Source organism: Bemisia tabaci, chromosome 6 (assembly GCF_918797505.1).
Source record: "Bemisia tabaci chromosome 6, PGI_BMITA_v3".
Taxonomy (NCBI): Eukaryota; Metazoa; Arthropoda; class Insecta; order Hemiptera; family Aleyrodidae; genus Bemisia; species Bemisia tabaci.
This window is the reverse complement of record NC_092798.1, coordinates 3120277-3147875: the sequence shown is the minus strand read 5'-3', so window position 1 is coordinate 3147875 and position 27599 is coordinate 3120277. Positions and strand designations below refer to the sequence as shown.

At 39.0% G+C, this 27599-nt stretch overlaps 1 protein-coding gene across 1 annotated transcript in view; it reads left to right on the top strand.

Annotated features, from left to right (window-relative positions):
• The window catches only part of nAChRalpha6 (nicotinic acetylcholine receptor alpha6), a 546969-nt gene that overhangs the window by 441265 nt on the left and 78105 nt on the right, over window positions 1-27599 (top strand). The window contains exons 7-9 of the mRNA XM_072301760.1: window positions 8342-8536; window positions 13893-13979; window positions 18116-18202. Coding sequence (XP_072157861.1) covers window positions 8342-8536; window positions 13893-13979; window positions 18116-18202 — 369 coding nt within the window. The remainder of the gene's footprint in view (window positions 1-8341; window positions 8537-13892; window positions 13980-18115; window positions 18203-27599) is intronic.

Sequence of the window (27599 nt, the reverse complement as noted above, 5' to 3'; positions counted from 1 at the left end):
TGATTATCGATTTACACGCCTGGCATATGATGTGGCGACTTTGAAAGCTTATATCTTTGAAAAAAAAAACACTAAGAAGTGGCCCGAACTTTGTGTAACAAGGTGGAGAAATGGTGCTGGGTCCACACCGTTTCGCGGGGAAATCAAAGCCAAGAAATTCCAAAAATTAAAATTAGAGTCAAAATTACACAGAATAGAGTCAAATATTAATTTTGACTCAAATTTTAATTTTTGGAATTTCTTGGCTTTGTTTTCCCCGCGAAATGGTGTGGATCCAGCACCATTTCTGCATCTTGTTACTGATATCTTTGTTAATACAAAATATAGTGCTCCAAAAGTGATTTCATTTCTTTTCTCGTTATATCCTCTCTATTTCTCTATGAATATCCTCCACAAAACACCCCTTAAAAATTTGCAATATGCAGAACCACAGACACAAATTTTGAATTTGAGTAAAAAATTTCAAGGGCGACCTCGCTGGGTGGCTCGTTTCTCTGTGCGGCGGGCGCACCTCTCCTGAACGTAAGTCCTCGGATTTCCATGAATTTAATAACCTCGGATTTTGGAGTCAGGAGAGTGTAGCGGCGTTGCCGAAATTCACGTAAATATAGGTCGATTAAATGAGAGACGATTGGTGATTGCGCACGATTTGACGAGGACGGTCCTCGGCGGGAGAGGAACCTCAAGACGTAGGCAAATGCGCCTTCCTCCTCGCGATGAAACCGAGGAGGACGACGCGACGTCCCATTGCACACCGTGGATTCGGTTCTTTAATCGCCACGTTGCCAGATTTACGATGGTACCGTTGTCAATATCCCGAGGTAACGTAGTTTGTATAGACTGGAAATGTCACATATAGACTTCATTTTGAAATAAGGACTACAATTTCTGGCTCATTCGTAAAAACACTCATGTGCATAGGAGATCTGATGGTACATACGTTGATTCTAAACTAAGCCAGAAATTGTGGTTTCTAATCGCAAAATTCAGTAGCGTAAGTCTGCAGTCACATATCTCGTTTGTGGTGTCTGAAAATCTCCGCCTCTATGTAATTTTTTGGAGAACGAGTGACATGATTCCGTGAAGTTTGTGCAGAATTTTCTTCGCACAGAGAAGAAAAATCACGGCAGTTTTGAAGAATTGCCGTTGAGTAGTTTTCCGTTTAAAAATTAGAGTATGACAGGAAGTCTGCGACGGCGCAAACCGAGTTATGTGATTGCCGACTTACATCGTCGACATGTCCGTTTTCAACGATTTTCAACGGACCGATAAATATTCATGGACCGGTCATTTCATCATTGCCGACTTACACTGCGAGTTTGCAAAAACTTCTCGATCATGCGACCGGGTGGGTCACAATCGGTCCGAGTGATAATGGGGAGATCCCTGAAAAGCAAATCCATGGATGGACAACCATTTTTTTAAGTATGGATACAAATTTGTACAAAGCAGCTCGAGACAATGGTAACAGGAGAAAAACAAGGGGTTGGGGCGGGAAACAAGGCTAAGATACAACAATTGAAAACCCGGGTCATTCCGACTCAAAATTGAGTCATTTTCAGTAGAAAAATATATTAAAAATTAAAAAATATAGAAGAAAAAACCTCAAAACCTGCATGTCGTTGGCCGAGATCCGAAAAAAACCAAATATTTCGATATTTTTAAATCTTTATTCATTTTCCGACAGACAATGACTCAGTTTTGAGCCAAAACGTCTCGAATTTTTTGCTGTTGTATTTTAGCCTTTTCCCCCGTTTTCCCCACTTATTTTTCTCCTGTTTTTTCAAGTATGGTTTTTTTAATACTCCAGGAACACTGAAAAAAAGATCGGTAGAATTTACCATTCCTTCACGCTGTATTTCACACGACGTGAAGGAATAGTAACTTCTACCAATCTTCAAGTTGATTCTGCCAGATGAATGGTTACCTGTACCAGTATATACTAAAGTTTACCTTTCTCCTGGCAGAGTTGACTCTGAATTAACGCTGTGTGAAATACAGCGTGAAGGAATGGTAAATTCTACCAATCTTTTTTTTTCAGTGAACCTTAAAACGCCTAGAAATTGTGAAATTTCAACTTTTTTTTTTTTTTCACGATGACATGACTTCCTCCACCCGAGGAGGGAGCGAAAGAGTAAAAATTGCAAGAAGAAGAAAAGCTAAATGGAGTTGAAAACGGGAGAAGGGACAAGCCGGCAAGGCGGCGAGGGTCCCGGCGGTCGGGGATTAGTATGCAGGGCGGCTGGAAAGTAGACGGGCTACAAAGGAAACATGCACCTCGGTCCCCTCAATTTCCTGCCGCTTTGCCAGCCAAGACTCATCATTTCCGCCTCCCTCGGTCCCCAGCCCCCGGCGCGGGGCCCCCGCAAAATATGTCAACGCGATGCACGGACCCGGAAGGGCGGACGGGGGAGGGGGCAGCTGATTTCGCGATTTTAATGCATCCCGGACGTCGCATGGTCATCGTCCGGCCGGAGCTCCCGACCCGCGTTTCGGCAAAAAGACGCATGGACTTTCCAATGATGCCAAACTTCCGATTATATACCTGCGGGCCGATTATTGAAACTGATAGACAAAGCAATAGACAAAGAAGACATAGGGAGTATAGAGCGATCCTATTGGTTGACATGATTGGTTCTTATAGACTAAGGAAGAAAATGATAGACTAACTGTCAGGTTTCTCGTGGGTTGCCGTTAGTTAGTCCATTACCTACCTCCTACGTCCATTGCCACCACCCGCTTCCACCAATAGGATCCCTTCAAATCCCTTTTATCGTCTTTGTCTATAGCTTTGTCTATCAGTTTCAATAATCGGCCCGCTGGACGTATTTATGCTAAATGGAACTATGTGCAAGTGGGAAGATGGGGTGTGCTCGTTAGTGGTCGGGCCGTAAGAATGACGAGGAAACATAAATCGCCAGTAACGTCAGCAGCAACGACGAGAGAAACGACGATCAACGACGCGGTCTTTAATTCATGAGCCCTGTCCACAACGCTCTAGATACATGCCCACGGCACACGAGTTAGCGCTCAGTTCATTTTGATTTAATTGAAAATCCCGCTTTTCCATTTCCTCAAAAGAAACTATATCCACTTTTACATTGTTTCTTATGCAGCTTCCATGAGTACACCCCATCTTTCCACTTGCATACAGTTCTTTTTAGCATAAATACGCCCACCTGTCGAAGGCTAATAGTCAAATCAGGCATTTTGTCAAATGCCTCGGCAAATAGTGAAATGTTCTAATCTAGATTGGAATTTTGATTTTTTACCCCAATTTCAGAAAAAATAATTCGTTGCTCCTATACGAAAGAATTCTCTGTAAAACTATGCAGCATACCATAGTATTCAAACGATTTTAAGATCCTAAGCGCACATTTCTCGTGAAATTTTCAGCACGTCATGGAACATAGAATTTTAAAATTTTAACATTTAAATGTACTATAAGCATGTAAAAAGGAAGAACCAAGGAGAGTTCGCAGATTTGAAGACTTATTCTTCTCAAAATATTGAAAGCCCGTGAAATCCTTGCTATAAATTTACAGAAATCCGTAAATTGTCAAAATTTGACTACCGGCCTAGGTATTTGATAAAATGCCGGATTTTACGAATTGCCTTCGACATACCTCTTTGCTTTTGACAAATTGATGTATTCCTGCTGATAGGAACTAGAGACGTGTAGGGAAGATGGGTTGTGCTCCTGGTGAGCCTCATAAGAAACGATGTGAAAGTGGGCGTGATTCCCTTCGTGGGGATGCAAAAGTGGGATTTTACACTAAATCAAACGGAACTAAGCGCCAACTGCATGCTGACTCATGAGCCGTGGACATGTGACAAGAGCGTTGTGGACAGGGCTCATGAGTTAATGCGGCATCGTTGAGCTCGTCGAGCCCGATCGTCGATGCTGACGTCACAGGCGCTTTGTAATTCCCTTTCATTCTAACGTTCCTCAACTAATGAGCACACGCCTTCTTTCCCACCTGTTTCTGGTTCCGTTTAGCAGAAATAATTCCGTAATAAAAAATTCCGTCCAAATGTTGTGCATTTGTGACTGTCTACGGGGATGAAGGGATCTGAGTTCTTAGAGGCAAAATTTCTAGTAGAACGATTTTTTTTTGCTGGCTATTGGCTTATGTTCCGTTAGGAATCCATCTTTAGAATTTATTTATATTCCGTAGACATTAAAGGAATTCCACTTCAGGCTTTCCCAACTTTCCGGGATTAAGGCCGAGTAGAATCTCGACCTGTAGATCCACTCGTCCGTCTCTTGAAATTGTGGCGCCATTACCGGGATTCGAACCCGGGACCTATACACTTAGAGTCGGATACGCTGACCACTATACGGATCGGTTTTTGTCGAGATAGGTAGAACAATCGAATATTGGAATTCAGATTGACAATTGGATTTTATTTTTCAATTAAGAACTGCAATTTCTGGATCTTCCGTGAAAAAACTCACGTGCATAGGAAATCTGACGACACATACGTTGTGTCTGAACTGACCCGGAAATTGTAGTTCCTAATTTTAAAATGTAGTCCGGTTCTTTCATGCGTCTAATTGAACGATATAGAAGTAATTCAGATCATTTTCACGTCTACAGACGGCCCAAATTGCAATATGGCAACTCCGTACCTTGAAAATGACAGATGATAATTTTTAGTTATTTTTTCTCGAAACCACGTTCTTGGACTGGCTACCTTTAGATCTCCTGAAAACCTAATAAGCTCGACATTTCTTGTCCCAAACCTTCTGTAGACTTCTGTTTTATTAACTGGCATTACCTGATAATTAAGTTTTGAGTATTTATGGGCTTATAGTGTCCCTTTTCCCGTGGACAGTGACGCACTATTCCTCGCTTTTTCAGATACTCCAGATCGAATTGATGATCTACTTCTCGAATAAATTGGCGGGAAAACGTGTACCAGTTTTCTTGAAAATTTGCATTTCATCGGGAAAACTTTGGCAACGTCTGATTGCTCATACGGCGTTCTTCCTTAGCACGGCAGTTTTGGCAATCTTGCGGGCACCTTAATCACCGTGCTCAGCACGTCCTATTTTTCCCCCAACTTCGTCGTCCACTAGCCCCCCCCCCCCCCCCCAACCCACGGTCCATTCGATGCTCATGAGCTACTGCCCAAGCGTGGGGTTGTGTGAGGGTAGTAGTGGGAGGGGGGGGGGAGAGTTTAGGGCACGCTCTGCACTTTGCATGTAACAATGTTGAATCCCTGGGTTCCGAATCTTCTGCAATATCTTCGGACATGTTTTCCGGCGTGAGTTTCTGTGAAGATTTATTATTTTTATCTGAAAAATCCATCCCCAAACGTGGGTTAGTTCACAAGGTGGCGAAATTCTACAAAATTATCCGATGAGATTGTGGAATGGAGCGCAGCATCGCCCTCCTACTTCAGGGCGTAACTACACGTCGCAATGAACTTTGCAGTCCATGTAACTAAATGCTTTTTGGGATACATAGTTAGAAGTTGTTACGTCCTATTGCTAGCCTAATTTGTAGAAGCTTTTGTCTATTTCATCGTCTTATCAGACTATAAGATGGGATTAAAATCTGGACTGTATACTTGTTCCCTCAGCAAATTTTCACTTGGAACATATTTAACATATCGAATATCTCCAAATTTAAGTCTTATATCTTAAGTGAGAAATCAACGTTGATAGCTTACATTATAAATAGTCAATTCAAATTCCTCGCTGAAAAAAGAACATACTCGACGTAGCTCAAATAGCCACTGAAAATAAGCTTTGCGTTAGGAAAGTAATTGTAGTTCGATTTTATAAAAGTTTATTTCCTCTTCTAATAAAGGCATCGAATCCGATCAAAGGGAATAATACGCTACACGGAGAAAAACACACGGGTTCATGAACCAATTAGTTCACTCAGCGCTCTCTGGTTCAGAGAGATGATAAAAACAAATTGATAGACAAATAAATGTACAAAGAAGTCAAAAGAAAATCGGAACGACCCTACCGATTAAAGCGGGTGGTTAGAAAGGACAGAAGATTTAAGTAAAAGACTAACTAATGGCAACCCAAGAAAGTCGCCCTATCCTGTGCTTAGTCACCCTGAATAATAACAACCTTTACCTTAAAAAACTACCAGTCTTAACAAAAACATCGCTTCATTTTCCGGTTGTCTTCTTTGTCGATAGCTTTGTCTATCAATTTCAATAATCAGCCCCCAGAAGACTGAGACCTCCAGGTTTTTGCTTAATGGCGAGTCAAACTGCCCTTCGAAACTTCGATAAGCATTGAGTGCACAACAGTTCTCACGGTTGCCGCGACCTGCGCGACTGCTGCCGATCAAAACGCCTTCAGTTTGAGAAGTATGCAATTTGCTCTCCGGAGAGTTAAAATAGTTGCTTGTCACGTTTCAATGCTTTTAAGCGGGTGTAAATGAAGGAGTTCTCCATTCCAACGTAAAACATCCTACTTACGGTTCGGTATAACTAATTTTCTCGGATAATAGAAATTTTTGAAATAAGTGACCGTTCACAGGAGTTTTTCTTTTTACAATCGGAGAAAAACGTATACATTTTACGAACCAAATAGATCATTCAGCGCTCTTCGGTTCAGAGAACTGATCATTGAATTAATAGACAAAGTTATCTACAAAGGAGCTGAAAGAAAATTGGAAAGATCCTATTGGTGAAAGGGTGTGGTAACAATGGACAATGAATTTAAGTAACATACTGACTAATAGCAACCCATGAAAGACCCTATCATACTATTAGTCTATAATTTCCCCCTTACTCCATGAACATCACCCGTTTCAGTCGCCAGTGTTGCTCCATTTCCCCTTTGTCCTCTTCGTCTAAAGCTGTATCTGAAAATGTATATAATCAGTCCGCAAATGACTGCACGTTTTCGCTTCATGGCGAGTCAATATACCCTTTGAAACTTTTGTATGCATTGGGTTTACAAGCACAAAAGTTCTCGCGATTGCCGCGGCGCGATCTGAGCGACTGTTGCCGTTCAAAACGCCTTCAGTTTGGGAAGTATGCAATTTGCTCTCCGGAGAGTTAAAATAGTTGCTTGTAGCGTTTCAATGAGTTTAAACGGCTGCAAATGAAGGAGTCTGTCAATGATCTCCGAGCAATCTTTATGTGAACCTAGAGTTATCGCAAAATAAGCCTACAAAATAGTTTTTAGATAAAATGTAAGTCATCTAGCTAAATTTATCATTAGTTTTGTAACCTATCCTGAGGAGGTGTGCCTTCTAGTCTTTCTAGTCTACTAGTCTCTTCCTGTCGAAAGAGATACTGTCATACGTAACGTTATGCGATTTGACTCACGTGACCTATTGTTTTTTCGTAAATGGGAGATTTGAATTTACGTGTCAAGAAACACAAATATCGTGGTTAGGAATCAGTTTCAGTTTTAATTTGCGCGAACCTTGTTTTGAGTGATCTTTTGGTTCCGAAACATGTATCGTAATGCTTAAATTCGCAACTCCTCTCCTTAGCGCACTCCAATGTGTCATTTTTCTCACAAAAGGACGTAACTAAAGAGCCACCCAAAATAAGGGCTGACTTCAGCCCTTTTTTCGGTATTCGATTCGACCATCGGACCAAAGTTTAAGTGGAAGCTTATAATAACAGAAAACTTCGGAAAAAATTTCAAGATGAGTATAGGAACCGTTTTCGAGTTACGGTGGGGCAAAGGGGTCAAACTCCGGCCTTATTTTTCGCTATTTTCTTGTTGAATTGATGTGTCTACGGAGTTGTTATCGTTGTTTACATATGTTATACAAACCGATTCCTACGTATTTTACACGCAAAATCGAGTTTTAATGTTGACGAGTCGATATATCGATCGGTTATATAGATTTTTAAAGCTTCTTTACGGAAAATCGACGATTTTTTTAAATTGAAATTGTTCATTTTTGATTCATGGATGACCTAATATGACTGTAGTACACCGACAACTACGTACTTTTTCTTGTAGAATCGATTTTTAACGTTCACGAGTCGATATTTTAATCGCTTATATCGAATTTTTGCAAATTTTTAGGAAAATTAATGATATATTGGTTTTGAAATTGGTTACTCTCCATTTGAAAACAACCAAATTTTGGGTTTGAACACATTTCCGATCGGGTCGATTTCCAGTTGAGTCAAGTTTTCGATTGGGGCGGATTTCCGGTAAAGTGGAAATTAAGGTTTCCGATTTCCGGTCCTGCGAATACCACATATCCGTTGCGACGTTTCAAAATTTTCGATATGCTTTTTTTTCAGTGCGTAAACTACTTATTAGCTATTATTTTTCCTATTCCCCTTCTTTTGGAATGATTTGTCTTTACTGAGGGTGGATTGGGTTCTGTTTCAGGTATGCCGGGAAAACGGAACGTGCTGTACTACCAGTGCTGTCCGGAACCCTATGTAGATATCACTTTTCAAATACAAATCAGACGGAGGACCCTATACTATTTTTTTAACTTAATTGTACCCTGTGTTCTAATTTCCTCGATGGCGCTCCTGGGCTTCACCTTGCCGCCCGACTCCGGGGAGAAGCTTACGCTTGGTACTGTATTCTTTTCACTATTTTCCGCTTTTCCACAATCCACTCACTTTTTATCACACGTTTATCACCATTTCTTCTCACCTGCATCATCATGTTTTCAGCTCTGGATGTTCGAAACGTCTCATCGTGAATTCATCGAAACGACTTATGAGGACTTATCTTTAACAATAGCGGATGGGAAAAATTACCTTTTCGAAACACATTCAAAAAACTGTTTGGCATCGAGAAAATGTTGAGAAAATACTTGAGATGTGATCTTCGAGATTTGTACATTATGCCAGAGCCAAAAATATTAAATTTTTGTGTGAACAAAACAGTTTTTTAAGCGTGTTTCGAATAGGTAATCTTTCACATCCGCTGTTGTTCCAGATAAGTCCTCATATACAATTCTGGAAAATCAAAAATTATCAGGGAATGGAGAATTAATTTGCATACAAAGTTGTTATTACTTCATCTGAAAGGGCTTAAAGAGCTGATTTCACAGTAGTTTTAATGATTTCTTTCTCATATGGGAAATCGTATAAAAATAGATTTCAAAGTGAGAAAATGCACCGCCTAGTAACGTCATCTGGCGGCATTTCCCATTTAAACACAACGTATTTTAGCAGACCAGATAATTTTGTCCTATTTTCTCCAATAATTGTTCAATTCATGAACCAAGGGTATCCTCGTTTTCAGGTCACCCTGTAGTTTCCACTCAAACACAAAATTCATCAAATTTCAGTCACCTGCCAATTCTCTATTTCATCATGTCGAGAAAATCAAGAAAAAGTCAGGGAATTTTAAGGTTCGGACTACAAATTGAACGTAATCATGGTAAAAGGAACGGAAGACGGGTGGAAAAGAAGGAGTGGGCTCGTTAGTTGAGGGTCGTAAGAATGAATGGGAATGATATAGTGTCAGTGACGTCAGCATCGACGCCGGGAATGAGAAGATCGCTCTCGGCAGTCTTTCACTCATGAGCCCTGTCCACAACGCTCTTGTCATATGCCCAGGGCCCATGAGTTAGTATACTTTGGAGTTTAGTTCCTTTTGATTTAATGTCAAATCCAACTTTTCCTTTTCCACTGAAGGAATCACGCCCACTTTTACATTGCTTCTTATGTGGCTTTATAGAGTTCTTTTCATGTTTCCGACGACGATGTAAGACAGATTCTCTCGTTCCTTTTGGCATAAATACTCCCGATTTGAAAAATCTTGAATTTTGAAATCTACAAAAATATCAGCGCTATCTGTAAAATGTAATTGAGTCGCAGCCTTATTCGAGGATCAAAACTTTGAGTTACACTCTAAAAGTGAAAAGAGGATTTTAGGTCAATCAATGCCAAAAATTGTTCATTTTCTGTTCTACACGTGAATAGTTTCGATGTAAAATATCAGAAAATTCTATAAGTTGGTTCAAAAAATTCCTGGAGAATGCAGGAATTTCATTCTCCGAGTCATCGGACACGTTCAGCGAAGAAACGGAAAGTTCAAATTCAGAAATTTTGTTATAATGCCACAGGAAAGAGAGTTGAAGCGTCAATTAAGTTTGCACTGTATATTTGAGTATTTTTCAGTAATTTGCGCTCAAGAAATCCAAAAATGTTAAGGAACACTAAAAACATGAAGCCAATTCAGTATTAAGTAATTACGAAGATACTTTTTGCTTGTAAATTTTTCATTCGATTTTAGTACCAGATAAACTGATAATTCACACATATGAGACTTTTCGCACATTCAATTACATTAATACTACCAGGCCAAGTGTAAACTGTATGCCAAAATGTGCTTCTTTCAATGCACGAAGAAACGATTATTATCCTAAAATGAATAAAAGACATCTCATTCGTCATTTTTCAATCGATTATGTGAGACAAAGGCACCGATTTTAGTTCATCAACCATGTCAAAAGCACCGTTTCAACAAAATCTTGAGATTTTTTCAAGCCAAATATTGAAGTCGCACAAGAAGAATTTCCGCAGTGCAGTTCATTCCTCCCAGTTTCACTGACGTGTTGCAAGCATTTGATAATGAAAAAAAATTGATTGAAATATTGTTTGTGCTATCTTTAATATGATCCGCCTTCGTAAATTAATGCCCAGAAACTGGCATGTATAAATTGTATTTGATCCCTAGCAGTTTACACTCAGCCGATTTCCGATTCGACAAATTGTTTGTGTACTTGTTTCCAGTTGGATGAAATTCATTGTACTAAATACTCTGTATATTTACAAAAGCTACCCTATCCAAGCATAGTTCAAAATATCTATGAGCAAGATTTTTATGCCGTGAATTGAATAGCCGAAGCAGGTTGTTCCCTCGTTTTTTTTTTACCCCCAAGAGAAGCGTTCTCTGAATCATCACTATATCTGCTGCGTCGTGGGAAAAGGCCGTATGAACATTTGGACGTTGTCAAATATATTTTGATAAAATTCAAATCCTCTGAAAAACCTTTGAATTTATTTTTCTGGAATTAGTCCGATTATTTTTTTTGAATTCATTCGATTAGCGTATCTGAAAGTGTCAAGGTAACTTATTCATAGTTTTTCTCAGGATATAATATTTTATTGATGAATTTGTGGCTTCGTTTCAATGTTCATACGGCGTGTCTTCGTAGCACGGCAAAAACTGCATCATGTCCGAATTCATAAATTAGAATTTATGGAACTGCGGAGCTATTTTATATCTTGAGCCGACAAGAGGTGTTTTCGGTTCACAATGGTATAATTATTTAATTACAATTAACCCTCGACATTTCTCACAATTCGAGGTCTTTTTCATGAACTAAACCATTCCTCGTAGTGAAATTTAATCTCAATTAAATACGTATTTATGCATGCGTTACTCTTAGTCTATTCAGAAGTTTAAGGTGAAGAGAAGATGCTGTATTCAGCTCAATGAAATATCGTATCTTACAGTCATTGAATGATACTAATGTAAAATAATTGTTTAACATCATCCAAATTACTTCTTGAAACACCTTATCAAGATTTCAACAGTAGGTATGATCTCCGAAAGAATTTTAGACTATTTCACAAAATTTAAGGTATTGTTCCAAAAGCATCTTAAGAATCGAGGAATCACACAAGTTCAATAATTTCCTTGAAAAGTAGTTAATTGTTTTTCATAAGTGGAAACACTATATAATAAAAAAAGATATCCGTAAGACAGTGGACTGAGATCCCCAAGAATATAAATTTCTAATTTTCATTTTTCCTTTAGGGATTTTTATTTTGGGATCTTTGCGTCCTCGTACTAATACGAAGATATAAAATGAAAATCTCAGTGATAGAAAACCAGCCAGAATAGCCCTGTTTTGCTAGTTCTCATATGGTATATCATGACAAGGCGCGTTTCGTCTCAGCCTTCAATTTTTCTACACCGCAAAAAGTGCGCCACTTTAGATTGCTAAAATGCAAGAACGTAAATAAGAGAGAAGTTATATTTTTTTGATTCTGTGTGTTCAGGGTAATTTTTATGCATGGCGCACCTAGTACTGAAAGAGAACACAAACGAGAAAGAGCTAAATTAGTGACTAGATGACTCAACCGCACAGGCTATTTAAAAACGATGTTTTATCAATACTCGGAGTTTTTAAAACTGGAACCGTTACTTTACCCACCATTAATTCTTTGGATGTCAAAAGTCCAGAAGTTACAAACTAACCAGAAATAACAATACGTCATGTAACAATTTAAAAATTCAGATTAGCGGAGTAAATCAAAGCTCCCTGCGGTTACGTGATTTCAATCGTAAAACATGTCCTCACCGACCAACAATTAAACTTATTGATTAATGTTTAATCTACGAAGCAAGCTTTCGAAATAACCAATTATTTCCGCCGCGAACCATCGTTGCCTGTTGGGGCACGATCACAGAGGTGAAATAAAAATTAAAATAAAAAATTCAAAAAAATCGGGGCAAAGAAGGGGAGAGATTTATGGCCCTGCATTGTTCGCTTGATTGTGCATCTATTATTCACCGGTTGTTCTGACACGCTGGTTGGTTTTTGCTCACCGAATCCGTCTGAATCGGAACTCCTCTTTTTCACCGCAGAGGAGATCTTCCGTTCGGACCTAGAATCTGGAAATATATTTTAGTAGATTTTACTTCCAAATTTTGGCGAGTGATTTTAATCAGTGACGAGATAGCACTGATATTCATCGCACACGGCTCTCAAATGTAGAGAGCATTTGTTAAATGGGACCCTGCCTTCTTCATTGAAAAAATACATGAAGAAATAATTTAATAAATAATACCAACAGAATAAGGTGGATTACTGACATATGTCTATAAGGATGCATTAGAAATCAAAAGGAAAATAAAGAGAAGATAAAAGTGAAAATAAAGACTAAAGACAAAGCTATCGAGGGAGAAGAATACGTAGGAGTAGGAGAGGAGAAACGCAGAGAATTAATGAAGAAGGAAGAGAAGTGGAAAGGAGAGGAAGAGAGAAGGAAGAAGAAAGATTAGACGGAGAGGAGTGAAGAGGATGGAAAGAAGAATGAGAAGAGAAGAGAAGAAGAAGGAAAAATCAGAAGAATAAGAAGAGGATTATAGAAAAGCATTTCGACCGGTGGAACTCCCATCTTACGTATCTCGTTTGAGTTTTCTCAAATACCCGCTCTCATTTAAAGGAGAACGACCCTGCATTATTGCTTGAAATTTTCACGGAATACTCCTCACACAGAGGTGAAAATCATGGAGAATTTCAAGACTTGATGTTGAGTCGTTTTCCGCTTAAAGAGTAAAGTATGACATGAGGTCTGCGTGTATCATTACAAACCAAGATAGGTGGTTTAGGAGTGTCATCATCAATTTCTTTTATGATTGTCTCTTTCTTTCTCTTGCGGTTCCTCTTTTTCCGCCCTTTCTCTTTTACCATCTTCCCTTCCTCTTTTGAATTCTTCCTATTCATAAGTTTTTTCCTATTTCCCCCTCCTTTCTGTATTTTCTTTTCCGATTTCTAATGCGCTCCATTCGGCATGTATCAGGAGTCCAAATATATTGCAATGGTACTTGTTTTTCCAAGCTCTTCATTTAGGTACGACTTAATTGCTGAATTGCATCTATTACAGCAAGCTCTGAGTAGAAAACCCGGGTCGGTTGAACTGGGCTCAAGAGCATTTGGACTACATTGCACAATCAGGAACTAAAGTTTCCGGCTCAGTCTAGAAACAGCGTATGTGCCAATAGTTCGTCTATGCACTTAAGTTTTTTCATGGAAGAGCCAGAAATTTTAGTGTTTCATTGCAAAATGTAGTTTATTGTCCATTTTTTCCGACGTTACCTTTAGTATACCTACTTTTAAGCTAGCGTTTAAGGATGTGCCAATATTGCGACACTGCAAATGATTCCGACTGTATTTTTTCAGGAGTAACTATACTCCTCTCACTTACTGTCTTTCTGAATCTCGTGGCGGAGTCCATGCCTACGACCTCAGACGCCGTGCCGTTGATAGGTACGAAGCCCTACTTTTAGAACCGGGTCAATTTGATACTTGGAGACGTTTTCATTTCAAATCCGCCAATCAGGGACAGTTACAATACCCGAAAGCAGTGGCGGGGCGTGCTTTGCAATACATAGATTGATCTGTCATTCAAACCTATGGGAAAGGATTGATAAACAGGGTACTCCTTAATTGGACCACGTTAAACAGAAAGGAACCAAGCCACATCAGCTATTGCCAATTTTAACTGGGCAATTTAATTTTTTACAAGAAAACGTTTGTGGCGGATCCCTTGGAAAATTTTAAGGAATTTGCTTCGTACTGTGGAGAAAATTCACTGAAATTTGTCCAAAAATCCGCACAACCGATTTCATGTAAAAAATTAAATTAGCCGATTAAATTTGGCAATAGCTGATGTGGCTTGGTTCCTTTCTGTTTAACGCGGTCCAATTGTCGATTATTTACCATAGGTTCGAATGGGGAAATATCGATAATCGATCATTCACGCTTCGCCACTCCCCCAAAGCTCCCACCGACGACAACCCGAAAGCGAAATAGTTTTCTAGAATGGACCTCTGGACAGGGTACAAAATGGATGTTTAAACCGGAACAAAGGTGATTCTTGAAAGTTGGCAAAACTGTTTGACCTCCATTTAAATGTATGGAAAACAATCGATTCTTGGAGAGGCAGCGTGCCTCATCTACAATCGATATTTTTAATGGATTTAAATGCAGGGAAAAACATTGTTGCCAACTCGCAAAGACGCCTCTGCGAGCCTAACTACATGAGACGTTGCATGCTTCTCTCTGGTGTTTTATTTTTCGATCAAGAAACTAAGCAACACTGATACTTGGAATTTTGAAAGTATGTTGTTCATAATCTAAAGGAAAATCACAAAACGTTTAAAGTGGCTAAGTGGTTCAGTTTTCCGTGAAAAAAATTAAACATGAGGGAAATTCATGCAATGCAACATTAAGTGTAGAGTGATTACGGTGACATTCCTCAAATTCGACTTTCGTGAGACGTTTTTAATCATGAAATGTTCAAAGTGTAAAGCATTTTGGAAATTAATAACTAAGTTAAAAATTAATTTTTAAAGTTGTAAATTAGAATTGATCAATTCAAACCTATCGTCTGTGAAAAAATCAAAATCAACGTAAGTGAAATAATCGGCTATTGAAAAAAGACTCTTCATTCGGCAAAAAATCCGTATGATGTTGGACAAAATTGTATCAATTAGACCAAGGAAGGCTATTTCCAATCTTATGAGTAATAAGTATAAATTTTCAATGTGTTTGCAATATCCTACGGAAATATTGTGTTGAGAAATATAAACACTTGCATCTAATTTTGTTTCCTGTCTGCTGGTTCATTCATCATAATGGGCGTCATCGAAGCCGTTTTCTTGGCGTTTCCTTTGTCTCTCTCTTTTTTTTAAAGATTTGTGAAGTTTCTGTGTTGTTCTGGTGTTTCCGCGTTTCTTTGTTCCCACTGTTTAGAGTGACAACAGTCCTTATAATATTTATCCCGATCTTGTCTTGCGAAAATATAGCAAAAATGCTTCTGAATTTTCAATTTATTTCTGTGTTAATTGTCGTTGTTTTTAGTAGTAGAGAAAAGGCGAAACGTCAAGAAAAAATGGCAAAACATGTGGAACCCATTTTATTTGAAGGTATAGGACGTATCTGAAAGATTCGACCTCACCAATTTCATTTTAAAAACCTCTTATGCACTCAAATCGCATAGAATGATTTTTTTATAAATCATTATTTCCGGTATATTCGCTTTTCGCGAGGATATCCGCCGTGCTCCAGAAAAACGCCGTATGAGCCTTTATACGTTGTTTTTTAATTTCAGTTTCCATTTCTAAAATTAAAATTTTCTGCGAAACTTGTGAACACGTTTTTTTCCAATTTCTCAGAGACTTATTCTACTCGCAATTTATATTTAATAATTAAAAATTCTCAATTAAAAACATTAGTAACTATCCAAAAAAGCAATAAGTATTTTATCTGCGGAAATATGACAACGTCCTTATGCTCATATGGCTTTTTCACTTAGCACGGCAAATATGACCCCTGTCCCCCGTACTGTAGGCACCGACATATTAATTTAAATAAATTCCCCCTGAAGAATTCACATTCGATGATGAACTCGGAATCTACGTATCTCAATTGCGATGTTTCAAAATTTCCGTTTTAATTATATTTTTTCCCAGCCAATGGACGAAATAATTGCCGACATTTTCACAAACCGTTTTTCACTCAAAGCTTAGGGCCGTTCTTGGAAATTGTTTTAGAAATTGTATCGATCAGTTTTACTATGAAAAGATAAAAACGGAGGGTTTACAACGATACAAATTGAGGTACGTTCTTCCTGGGTTCAGCCATAGCCATGCTATTCTAGTTAGGACAATTGCTTTTTTGTTCACTTTCGAGTCATGGATGCATAAACAAAAATAAAGCACGAGCTTAACTACTTTCAGGAAACGAAAGCTAAAATTCGTCAAAGCACCGTGTAAAAAAGGTGCCTAAGATTGATGAAATTGTAGAACATCTACCTCGATCACACCGTTTACTTTTTTAGATGCATAATTTTTGTTTTAATTTAAAATGTCTTAAACTTCAATAAAATAAGGTCACGCGCTTCTTGGAATAGGAAAAATGAACAAATTGCGCGCATATTTTGTGAACCACGGTCTATATTAGGCCAACTTGAACTCAAAATAGTTTTTTCATGTGTACATCGTAAATGTTTACCTATTCCCTCACAATGACGTCAGTAAAGTGATTAATTGATTCATGGTTTAAACAAGCACAGAAAACAATTGATCCCGAAAAGATATCGCAATAATTTTTTTTTGACGAAACTACTGTGATCATGATCAGAATTTTCCACAGTAACTTTATCTCAAAATCAACCTAGTTTTTCGTGAGAAAGGAACACTAAGAATGCTTCAGCAAAACAGGGGACTACGTTTAGTCTCATAATTTAATTTTCCAAGTAAATTATCTCCCGAAAAAATTTATATCTTCTAAATCATCTTTAAATTGTAAACTTGTCCTAGAGTAATTTTGATTGCTTTCAGAAAAGGCTCCTTATTTTATTCATTTTTTTTGGGTCACGAACCCGACAAAACTTAAGTTTGTCGTTGTAAATTTTCGTTTCATCTCTGCCACGCATAATTTTTACATTCAGCTGACAAAAGGATTTCGGTTGATATTTTGCTGAATAGGATTATTTTTTCAACTTTCTCTCCACGGAAATGATAAAATTTATAATTTTGTCAGGAAATAATTGTATATTTGATAAGACATAGTCAGAGACTTTTACTCTCGAATTATTATAGACTTCAAATGAAAAACCAAGGATTGAAATATTCACAGTTCAAGAAAAGGAGGGGAAAAGGAACCTTTTCCTTCCAAAAATCTCCATTTCATTCTCTCATCAAACCATTCATCTAGGCATTGAAGAATTCAAAACGTTGTAAATGGATTTCAAACTATCCATTTAATTTCTAATTACCTACTTTTTTCATTTAATTAAATGCTTGATTATCTTAAGTAGCCTGATTACCTCATTAGGTACTCCCTGTTTTTAATCAGTCGGAAAGTGAGTCTGAAGGAGTCAAACTTATATTCACATCTCCATTCATGGATATAATCTTGTGGTATACCATAGTCTGATTTTAGCCTAGTTTTTAACGTGTCTAAAAAAACTATGCCCAAAAAAGTTTTCGCCTTTTGGCAAGAGACAAATCTTAATTTCTGTCTGTAGATCACAAGGTTGTTAGGTTGTCATGCGGGTGTTAGTGGCGTTTTCGGACGCCTCTTTCTTTACACGGAAGTGTATTATTTAGATATAATATTTATTATACATTTTTACCATTAACAGTAAAATTTAAAAGGGACTTACAATGAATCGGAAGTATTTTCAACTCAAATTACCTTTGTTTTGAGAAGAATCCTAGATGATCTACTCATGTAAACAGAATGAGCTACAATTTTCAATGCAACGACTCGTTTCGGACAATTTTCGAGAAACGGTTCTTTGGATCAGAAAATATATTCTAATCACTGTAAGTCGTACACGGAATCCCTTGAACCAATGTGTCCGCAAAAATGGCAACCATGAAATTTTGTTGCAGGAGTGACTATCCTTCTGTCTTTGACGGTTTTCCTCAACCTAGTCGCAGAAACTTTACCACAAGTGTCTGATGCGATACCTCTTTTAGGTACTTATTACCTCTTTCAGTTATTACGCCAAGTTGGAAGGAAATGATTGTTCTGCGTTTTATTTTTAAATGGCTAGTTCTGTATTTTTGACTTTATTTCCGTTCGTTATTTTAGGCAGCACCCTTTTCCGCAATTGCTAACGTAGTAGGTTTGTGTGAGGTTCAATGGATTTATTATTTTTTTTTTCATTTTCGTTTTTCTTCTAACGCAAAAATATGAATATGAGTGGTATTAATCAAATATTTGAAGGGACATCTAACAGCAGTTCGTTTAAAAATACCACTGTGGTGTAAAATACCTTCCAAATTTTGTGAATAGTTCCGGTAGTACGAACTTTATCTTTAATTTCTGCGGCTGCATGGAATCTGAAAATGCGTCTCTTCATTGCAGTTTTCAAAAATTTTCTTTTCAATCTCACGACTCACTTTATCCATATCATATTTTTTGTCTCTCCTTCCCAACAGTGGCGCGGCGTAGTTTGCGATATATCGATTAATCTGTCATTTAAACCTATAAAAAAGGATCGATAAACATGGTGTTTGCAATGAACACCTTACAATCGATTCTTTACCATAGTTTCAAATGGGGAAGTATCGATTATCGATCATTCACGCCTCGCCACTGCTTCGCAGGTGACATGATGAAAAAGTTTTCAGTGCTGGTTTCAAATGTTGTCAAATATTTGATTGATTCCATTGAACAAAACCAAAAATATGATTTTCTCCGTCTTCGTTGTTTAATTTTTGTCTGTTTTTGCTCTTATTGTTGTTTTTGTCTGTCGTGAAGATAATCTGTAACATGCTCAACGTTTGTTTAAATGTCAAGTAGGCAGGACTTCTGTCCAAGAAAATTTTGCAGCCCACCACAAATTTAATATTAGAGTTGTGTAAATCTTCAAAAAATTACGCCCCTAGTATGGTATGATCAGATTCAGTCATTCGATATTTTAAGAGAGACGAAAGGATGATTAAAGTACTCGAGAATGAAGTAATCTAATCATTGAAAAAACGCTCAATAACGTATTTTAACTTCATTGAAAGTGGCCCCATAATTGTCCGTTTTAATAATTGATTATTTACCAATCAAATATACAATATCTAACATCATAATAATAATACAATAATATGAAATATAAATATGTATCACCGTACAAATCAAGTGCATATTTTTCAACTAAGTTATTTGATTCAAGACCCTAAACTTTTGAAAAGCCTGCAGTTCTCTCACGTCAATAATACAGAATAGGTCAACGTCTTGGAGTCTTGAAAGGTCTTCATAACATTATTGGAGGAAATTTCGCAACGTCTAAATGTTTAAATAATACTTCATCATTACACAGCAGTATTGCACTAGCTGGTCCCCTGCTTTATTGTGCTCCAAGAAATAGAATACAATTTTAACACAATACAAGCAAAGAAAACTAGATAAATTCGAAAACAATTTGCGACGTTAAATAAGACGCACCGCATGTCCGGACATCGGACATACTTAATTTTACGATTCTCTGAATTTCCAAATTATGAATTTCCGGGTGACAACCCTGCGTCTAAAGCCATGTTTTTCCTGTCTTTAATTTGAGCTAGTAATTTTTCCCTCGGAAAATTTGTTGGTAATTCATTAGATGCACATTCCGAAAATCCTTTCCCGGCTCCCTTCGGCAATCATGTCTAACGGTCCTCGGTCCTTAGGGATGAATCGCATCCCAGTCTTGAAAGCGCTGTTGCCTCTTTGCTCCTGAAAATGCATCAACCAACTAACAGTGCGCTAGAACTGACCGTGACTTCCTCTATTCTCCTTTCATATTTTTCATCGCAGAAAACATGGACGTATTTATGCCAAAAGGAACTATGTTGCACGTAAACCCTATGCACATAGTTCCCTATGCAAAAGTAACTATGTTGCACGTAAACCCTATGCACATAGTTCCTTTCATCATAAATACGTCCACATCTCTGACCTCCGAACATCGAAATCACATGTTTTGGGGGAGGAACTGCATTTCGTCGTTTCCCTCACGAGCAGTGGCGTGACGTGCTTTGCGATTTATCGATTGATCTGTCGTTTAAACCTATTGAATAGGATCGATAGATTGGGTGTTTGCAGCAAACACCTTAAAAATCAATTCTTGACCATTGTTTCTAACGGGGAAATATCGATAATCGAGCATTCAAGCCTCGCCACTGCTCACGAGGGAGCGTAACTACATTCTAATGCTGCCAAATTTCCCTTCGCAAATTTCATTTTTACCAGGAGAATCATTAACTTTTCTAATTTGAAATTTCACTGACTTTCGTTCTGATCTCATGGCAAAATCAGAGAAATTTTGTACAATAATCGCACAAGTAAAACGTTGTACAAGATTGAATTCTATGAGTCAGTTTTGCAACCTTGGAACGAAGTTACGTTCCTTCGTCAGGGATAGGACGATTTCTGAAGGGGGGATTTTTAGGGGCAACATCGTATTTCTGCCAAACGGAACTATGTACGTTAAGACATGAACCCTAAGACCCATAAGAATGTATGTGTCGCAAGCAATCAGCAATCGTGGGCAGTTTGCAAGCGTTTAAATTTTTTTCGATGCGAATCAGCTTAATGAAAGCCTGATGGTTTAAGGTCTTCAAATGCATGATCACGATTTGGAGCACCTTCATTTTTTGTGATACTCAACGCTTTGTCACGGTGTTAGTTTAGTTGCGTGACCCAACTGAACCCAACTAAGGTCATTCCACCACACGCTCTCATGAGTTTGCCCGTTACAACTATTCTTTTATGGGGGGAAAATGTCCACTCTCATTAAAGGCAAAATAATCAGTACTTTAATCTTGGTCCCATATTTCTGAAATCTATTCTTTTCTATCTATTCTCTGATGGCTTTCAAATTGCCAGCAATTGCTAATTTTCCGCGACATGTGCATAACAGGGCTCACGTCATAATGCACATAGTTCCGTTTGGCAGAAATACGTTCATATGTAGAACAAAAAAATCCTTAGGTATCTTAATCCCAGAAATCGATTCTAAAAATATTCGCAAGAGACTTCCATTCAGTCTGTATGTAGCAGGCAAATAGCAGTCGCCGGATATTTGAAAGCCATCAGTGAATAGATAGAAAAGAATAGATTTCAGAAATATAGGAACAAGATTAAAATACTGATTATTTTGCCCTTAATGAGAGTGGACATTTTCCCCTCCATAAAAGAACAGTAGTAACAGGTAAACTTATGAGAGCGGGCGGGGGAAGCCATGACCTTAGTTGGGTTCAGTTGGGTTACGCAACTAAACTAACACCGTGACAAAGCGTTGAGTATCACAAATAATGAAGGGGCTCCAATACGAGATCAAGTTTTTAAAGACCTTAACCGATCAGGCCTTCATTAAGCTGATCCGTATCGAAAAAATGTAAACGCTTGCAAACTGCCGACGATTGCTAATTGCCTGCGACACGCACATTGTCTCTGCTCGGGCTTTACCAGATCCGTTTTCTCAAAACTTCGTTGTACTACATTTCGCGATTAGGAACCACAGTTTCCGGCTCAGTTTAGAAACCACGTATGCGTCATTAGTTGCCCTACGTACAAAAGTGTTTCTACAGGTGAGCCAGAAATCGTCACCTTCCAGGCAAAGTATCACAAGCGCCATGCGACGTTTAAAAATTTCCGCCGCCATTATATTTTTTTACAGAGAAATTGTTCAACGAAGCTGTCCGAAAATTTCACTGAATTTTCTTTGTGCTGCCGATAAAATTTAGTGAAATTTCCAAACAGATTCAACCAACAATTTCTCAGTAAAGAAATAAAATGGCGGCGGAAATTTTTAAACGTCGCATGGCGCTTGTGATACTTTGCCTGGAAGGTGACGAAATGTAGTTCCATTTTCGCACATCCCGCTCACTTACGTAAGATTCGGCAGCTGCGTAACCGATCCCCGATCAAACCATCTCCCCTCCGACATAAGAGCGTATCTCAATTTTCGCGTGAACCCTGTTGTACGTATAAACCCATGCTTCCTGGGGCTCATGCGAGAATCCAGATTTGCTGTTAAGTCAGAGGAGCGACGACACGCTGGACGTGGACGAGATGAAGATGCTCATTACGAGGAGAAGCAATGAGCTGCTGGAACTTGGAAGTGGCTCCCCGAACACCTTCAGTCGCCGACAGCTAATCGATAACAACTGGAATCGCGAAAATACACCCCCTACCCCTCCCATCCCCTCCCCGCTTCCCCTCCCCCCCATCTTTTTCGCGATTCTGCACGCACCCTCCAGTTGAGGAGTCCGACTGGACCACATTTTGCAATTAGGAACTACTATTTCTAAATCATTATCAATATGTCGCAGGAAAATGGTCAAATCAAGCCTTTTGTCAAATGCCTAGGCAGGTAGTTGAATTTTGACGGTCTACAAAATTGTGTGAGTTTATTGCGAAGAGCTCACTAGTTTTCAATATTTTTGGAAAAATAACTCATCAAACCTACAAACTCTTTTTGTCTCTTCCTCTTCAATTGCTTCTCATGTGTTTAAATGTTACAATATTAAAAATTCTCAAATTTGTGAGATGCTGAAAAGCTCAAGATAAATGTTCGTTCATGAGCTAAAAAATCCCCTGTTCGAAGTGTTTAGATCCGCTTACGGACCAGCAAAGCGAGGATTGTTGCCTATCGTAATGTTCTCATTTGAAGCTATGACGAAGAATCGAGCATCAATGCATTCCCGTATAATCGATCATTTTCCATAAGTTAAGATGGCAGATCGGTCGTAAACTTTTTTGTATCGTAGAGAGAAATTTAAACCTTAAAAAAATGGCCGAAAATTCATGATGAGCGAATCGGGAATACCGAAATTCCATCGTAATCTCTCTAATTTCCATAATCTCATGGAGTACATTTACATGGAGTTTGCCTTCATTCTGACTGGTTCGAAAATCGTGCAACTCCAACGCGTGGCAAAAGTTGTTTCAATCCTCAAGATGAAGGCAAACCATCTAAAGAGTTGCCCGAACCTTCAAAATGAAGGCAAAAGTTTACTTACTTCGAATGGCGCTTCTATAGCGCACAATCATTGGCCTTCATTCCGACAGGTTAAGTATGAATCTCGTCGAAATAATTGCATAACCTTTGAAAATGAAGGCGCAATGCACTCTGATGCCTGGCAAATGACGTCCTATCACCCAGGGTGAAGAAGCTTCACACCAACCTGTAACGCTCCTACTTCAAACCCTCACCAATTCGCGCTACACTCGTATTTCAGCGCGGCACGCTTCTGCAAACCACCCCGACCTCCACCCTCAACCACCTCCCCCCCCTCCCCCATCAAGGCCGACCGCCAATCGTGCGGAGATGCGCTCAAGCGCATGTAAATCGGTCAATGTTAAAACTTAGCACATCCATTTTTCTCATGAGCCCCGGAGTGTACGATAATGATGATATTGTAAAGCCCATCGAATAATGGGCATTTTATGTTTCATATACGTATTGAAGGAGGCTTACGGGATTATGTCAACAAGCGAGCGAGCCATCCCGCAAGCAGGGACCGGGAGCTTGAAGGGGCGAAGGGATGGCGAGGGTGAACGGGGAGGGATGAGAATGACAGCCTCCGGTTCAACGGGAGATCCAGCCGGGCCGGGCCGACAGCTTTCTTGGCCGCCTGCGCCTCCCCGCTGAACCTGGCGACGTCTCCGATGAATAATAATTAGTTTAGCTCCAGTCTTGGAAATACAATATTATCACTTTAATTGATTTTATTTCTGAAATAGCGGCGGGTTCAGCTCGGAGGAATTTGTCCAAGGCCGGCCCGAACAGTGTTGCCGAGCTCGAAGACGGTATGTTTCGTCAACGGCGTTAGCAGAGTTGCACAATGTTTCAACCAGTTTCAGGGGCTGTATATGCAACACGCATGGCGGCAGCGCGTTGACCGAGAGATGGCCCGTTGTCAGAAGCCCGGGAAACTCCGAAAAGATAGGCACGTGTTGCGTTTGGGTGTCGCAGAACGGCAGTTAGGCAACACGCAACGATCATACGAGAATTTGAGAAGAAACTTCGAAATTTAACTCATATTTTTTTTTTCTTTTTCGATAATTCAAAAATTAGATTTTATTGTTTCTACGCGTCTCGTGGCATATCGAGTCCATTGCAAAAGTTTTAAAATGTTTTATGGAATTTCACGAATATTCATGAAAAATTATGAATTTTCATTTTAAGTTTCGTGAAATTTTACATCTCTGGACGTAAGGCAGGAAAAATGAAGGTGCTCTGTGCAGGAAATTCGCGCAAAATCTGCAGTGTTGCTGAAATTTTGCGATTCCACGCATCGTTCAATGTTGAAAAATTTGAGAGCTCTACTGGCAATTTTTTGGGGAAATCTATTCGTAGTTTTGCGCATTTTTCTACTTAAAAAAATAAGTCAAAGTAAAATCTCCGAATTCCTTTTCTCAGTGGGATTGAATAAATCTCGTTCCGTCACGTGTATTTTGGTGAGTTGTCGTCGGCCATTTTGTTTATTATGTTGAATTCTAGTGCGCAAGGGTTGGATGGAACGACTCTTCTGACGAAATCCTCATTTGTGCCCTAGTATCTTAAAGCAGGAATCTTTAAAAAATGCATATTTTTACACAGATCGTGAAGTCGGGAGTGTATTCCAGACTTTCCCAACGCGCTCATCGTTACATTTGAGCCATTTTCTCTAAAAAAACGACTCCTCTTTATGCTCTAGCTGAAGTCTGCAACAGGCCCATTCTACCTCCGAAACAAAAGCATTCATCGAAGACCCCCGGCGCGATCTGGCGGCGAGGGCTCTAATCTTGATCGCTCCCCGATAGCGTAGGAAATAATTAAGGGCCAATTCCAATTAGGCTTTTATCTTGAAAACTTGGTCTTGTATTGTTCCTTATTGAGTTCCGTCCCTGGAATTGTCGGATCGCCGAGTTAAAGGTTTCCTTCCTCTCAAACATCCGAAACTAGGGAGGATTTCGAGAGCGAGTTAGCAACTTATTCTCACTCAACTCTAAGAGTGCGTGGGAGGGGGGGGGGGGCTTGCATTCCTGTATTCAGCTCGGGTTCAAAGTCAGTGGACCGGGGAGTTATGTGATACTCCCAGGACTATTTCAAACTTACGTCACTGAGAGACGGAGTCGTCTTTTATTCCACAGCTATCGATCCGTCGCGTGGCATGATTTACGATGTATCGATTGATCTGCCATTTGAACCTACGTAAAAGGATCGATTAACAGAGTGTTCGTAATGAACACTTTAATAATCGATTCTTTACCGTAGGCTCAAATGGGGAATTATTGATAATCGATCATTCACGCCTCGGCGCTGCGCTATCGATGTATCTTCCCCGGAGGCTTTGAAAGCAGTCATGTTTTTGTTTCGTGGGTTTTTGGTCGCAGCCCAATCTACAGAACTTTCAGTAAACTATGGACGCATCCAAGCGGAAGGAGGAAAACACTCACAAAATGGGAGCTCGATAGGGCTTAAAAATTTCGATTTTAAAAAGGTCGGGACCCTAAAAGGTCTTATACCAACCCTAATTTCAACCGACTGAATTTAAAAAAAAGCGGGAAAGCTCTAGTAGGTTTATATTAGAGAAGCGCTCAGCTGTTTTCTATGTAGGTGCGTTTTTAAATTCCCCCGAAGGAGATGAGCAGTAAGTACTGTTGAGATGAAAGAACTTCCTCACCAAAATTTTAAGTACAAATTTTGAGAAATCTACACTACCGCTGAAAAGAAGGTGGATCTACAGCATTTGGAGAGCAGTTTGATAGATAGCTGATTGATGAATTGATAACTTCTGTATTTTAGGATTTTTTTCTGAATTTCCAAGAATCACATCACAGTGCGTCTCGACTGTGTTGCTCACGTAGCCCTTACAGATGCCGAACCATGAATTACAAATAATCCGAACTAAAATAAACACAGTACATATGAAAAGAGAAATAGGAAAAAGACGAGCATTGAGAACGGCGCAGAGATACAACTTTTCGTGCTTGATGGATGTCCTTGTTGCATCTACAAAATTGAAGGCGCGATGGTGGGAGGGTGAACTCGCAATGATCATTGTTGCCGCATGAGGTGTCGCTCAGATTCGGGAGGAAAATGAGAGAGGGAGGCCCGGTTATGTTCTGCCGAGGTTTGGATCGGTTGACGTTCGATTTTTCTCTTCAAATTCAATTTGATGACTGATTCCTCTCGTAGACCTTTATTTAAATTTCGTATGCTTTGGCCCCTTAATTCCTTCAGGAGGGATGATTGTGCCAATTTGACTCAGTTTGGGATTTCTAGACAGTAGTTTTCATAAAAATTCCATGACTTCCGATTTTTTTCTTTTTTTCGGTTTGATGTTTGATTCTTTTTATAAATTGTATTTCTGGACCAATGTCTAGAGCTCGTATGTACCGGCCCCATACAACCCGCAGGGCACTTGTTTTTAGCAAGAAGCGGGTCAGTTTGACCCAACCTGAGAATCTAATGGTTAAGATGTGTCCTAAAATCCAGTAATTATGAATTGATCGATCGATTATAGGCTCTTTCTCCAAAATGCTGAAGCTCCTCCTGAGTTTATTAACTACACCGAGAAAAAAGATTGGTAGACTTTACCATTCCTTCACGCTGTATTTCACACAGCGTCAATTCAGAGTCAATTCTGCCAGGAGAAAGGTAAAGGTTTCTATATAATACTGGTACAGGTAACCATTTCTCTGGCAAAATCCACTTTGAATTCACGCCATGTAAAATACAGCGTGAAGGCATGGTAAATTCTACCACTCTTTTTTCTCGGTGTAAAAAATGCAATAAAAATGGATAACCATAAGGCTAAAAAACAACAAAACATGAAACCTGGAACGTTTTGGGGTGATTTCAGTCTCCACCTTGACCAGGAAACACAAATTTATACAAATTGAAATGCCTAGACTCCATTTAGTGTTATACAAAACAAAAATTATATTTCGTTGTTTTTTAGCCTTGATTGTCCGTTTTTCTCGTGATTTTTTGTTAAAATATGTGAGTTACTTTCGTGTATATTTTTTGAGTAATAAACTTAGTTATAAGCTTCAGAATCATTCCGCGAGGGAATTTCGAAGCATTGCGTCTGGAATACGTGTTTTTTCCTGAGTCGGTCCTTTCTCAGCTCTTCTCATTTGATTTATGAGCAAGAAAAATCTATTTAAGAGGAAGGTGCGAGTTTTTCCTTTCTGGAGATTAACTAGGTTCCTTGATAGACATCGACTGATTCCTATAACTCAAAGAGTGCAACTCGGCTATTTTAATGCAATTACTGGGACTCGGCTGGTCTTAAGGAAGTTCATTTCGCCGCCTTGCGAAACGCCCATGCCACGCTTCAAAGGAAAGAAAACTGAATATCAACCATCCGTGCTGTGCGAAAATCCCGAATACACGCTATG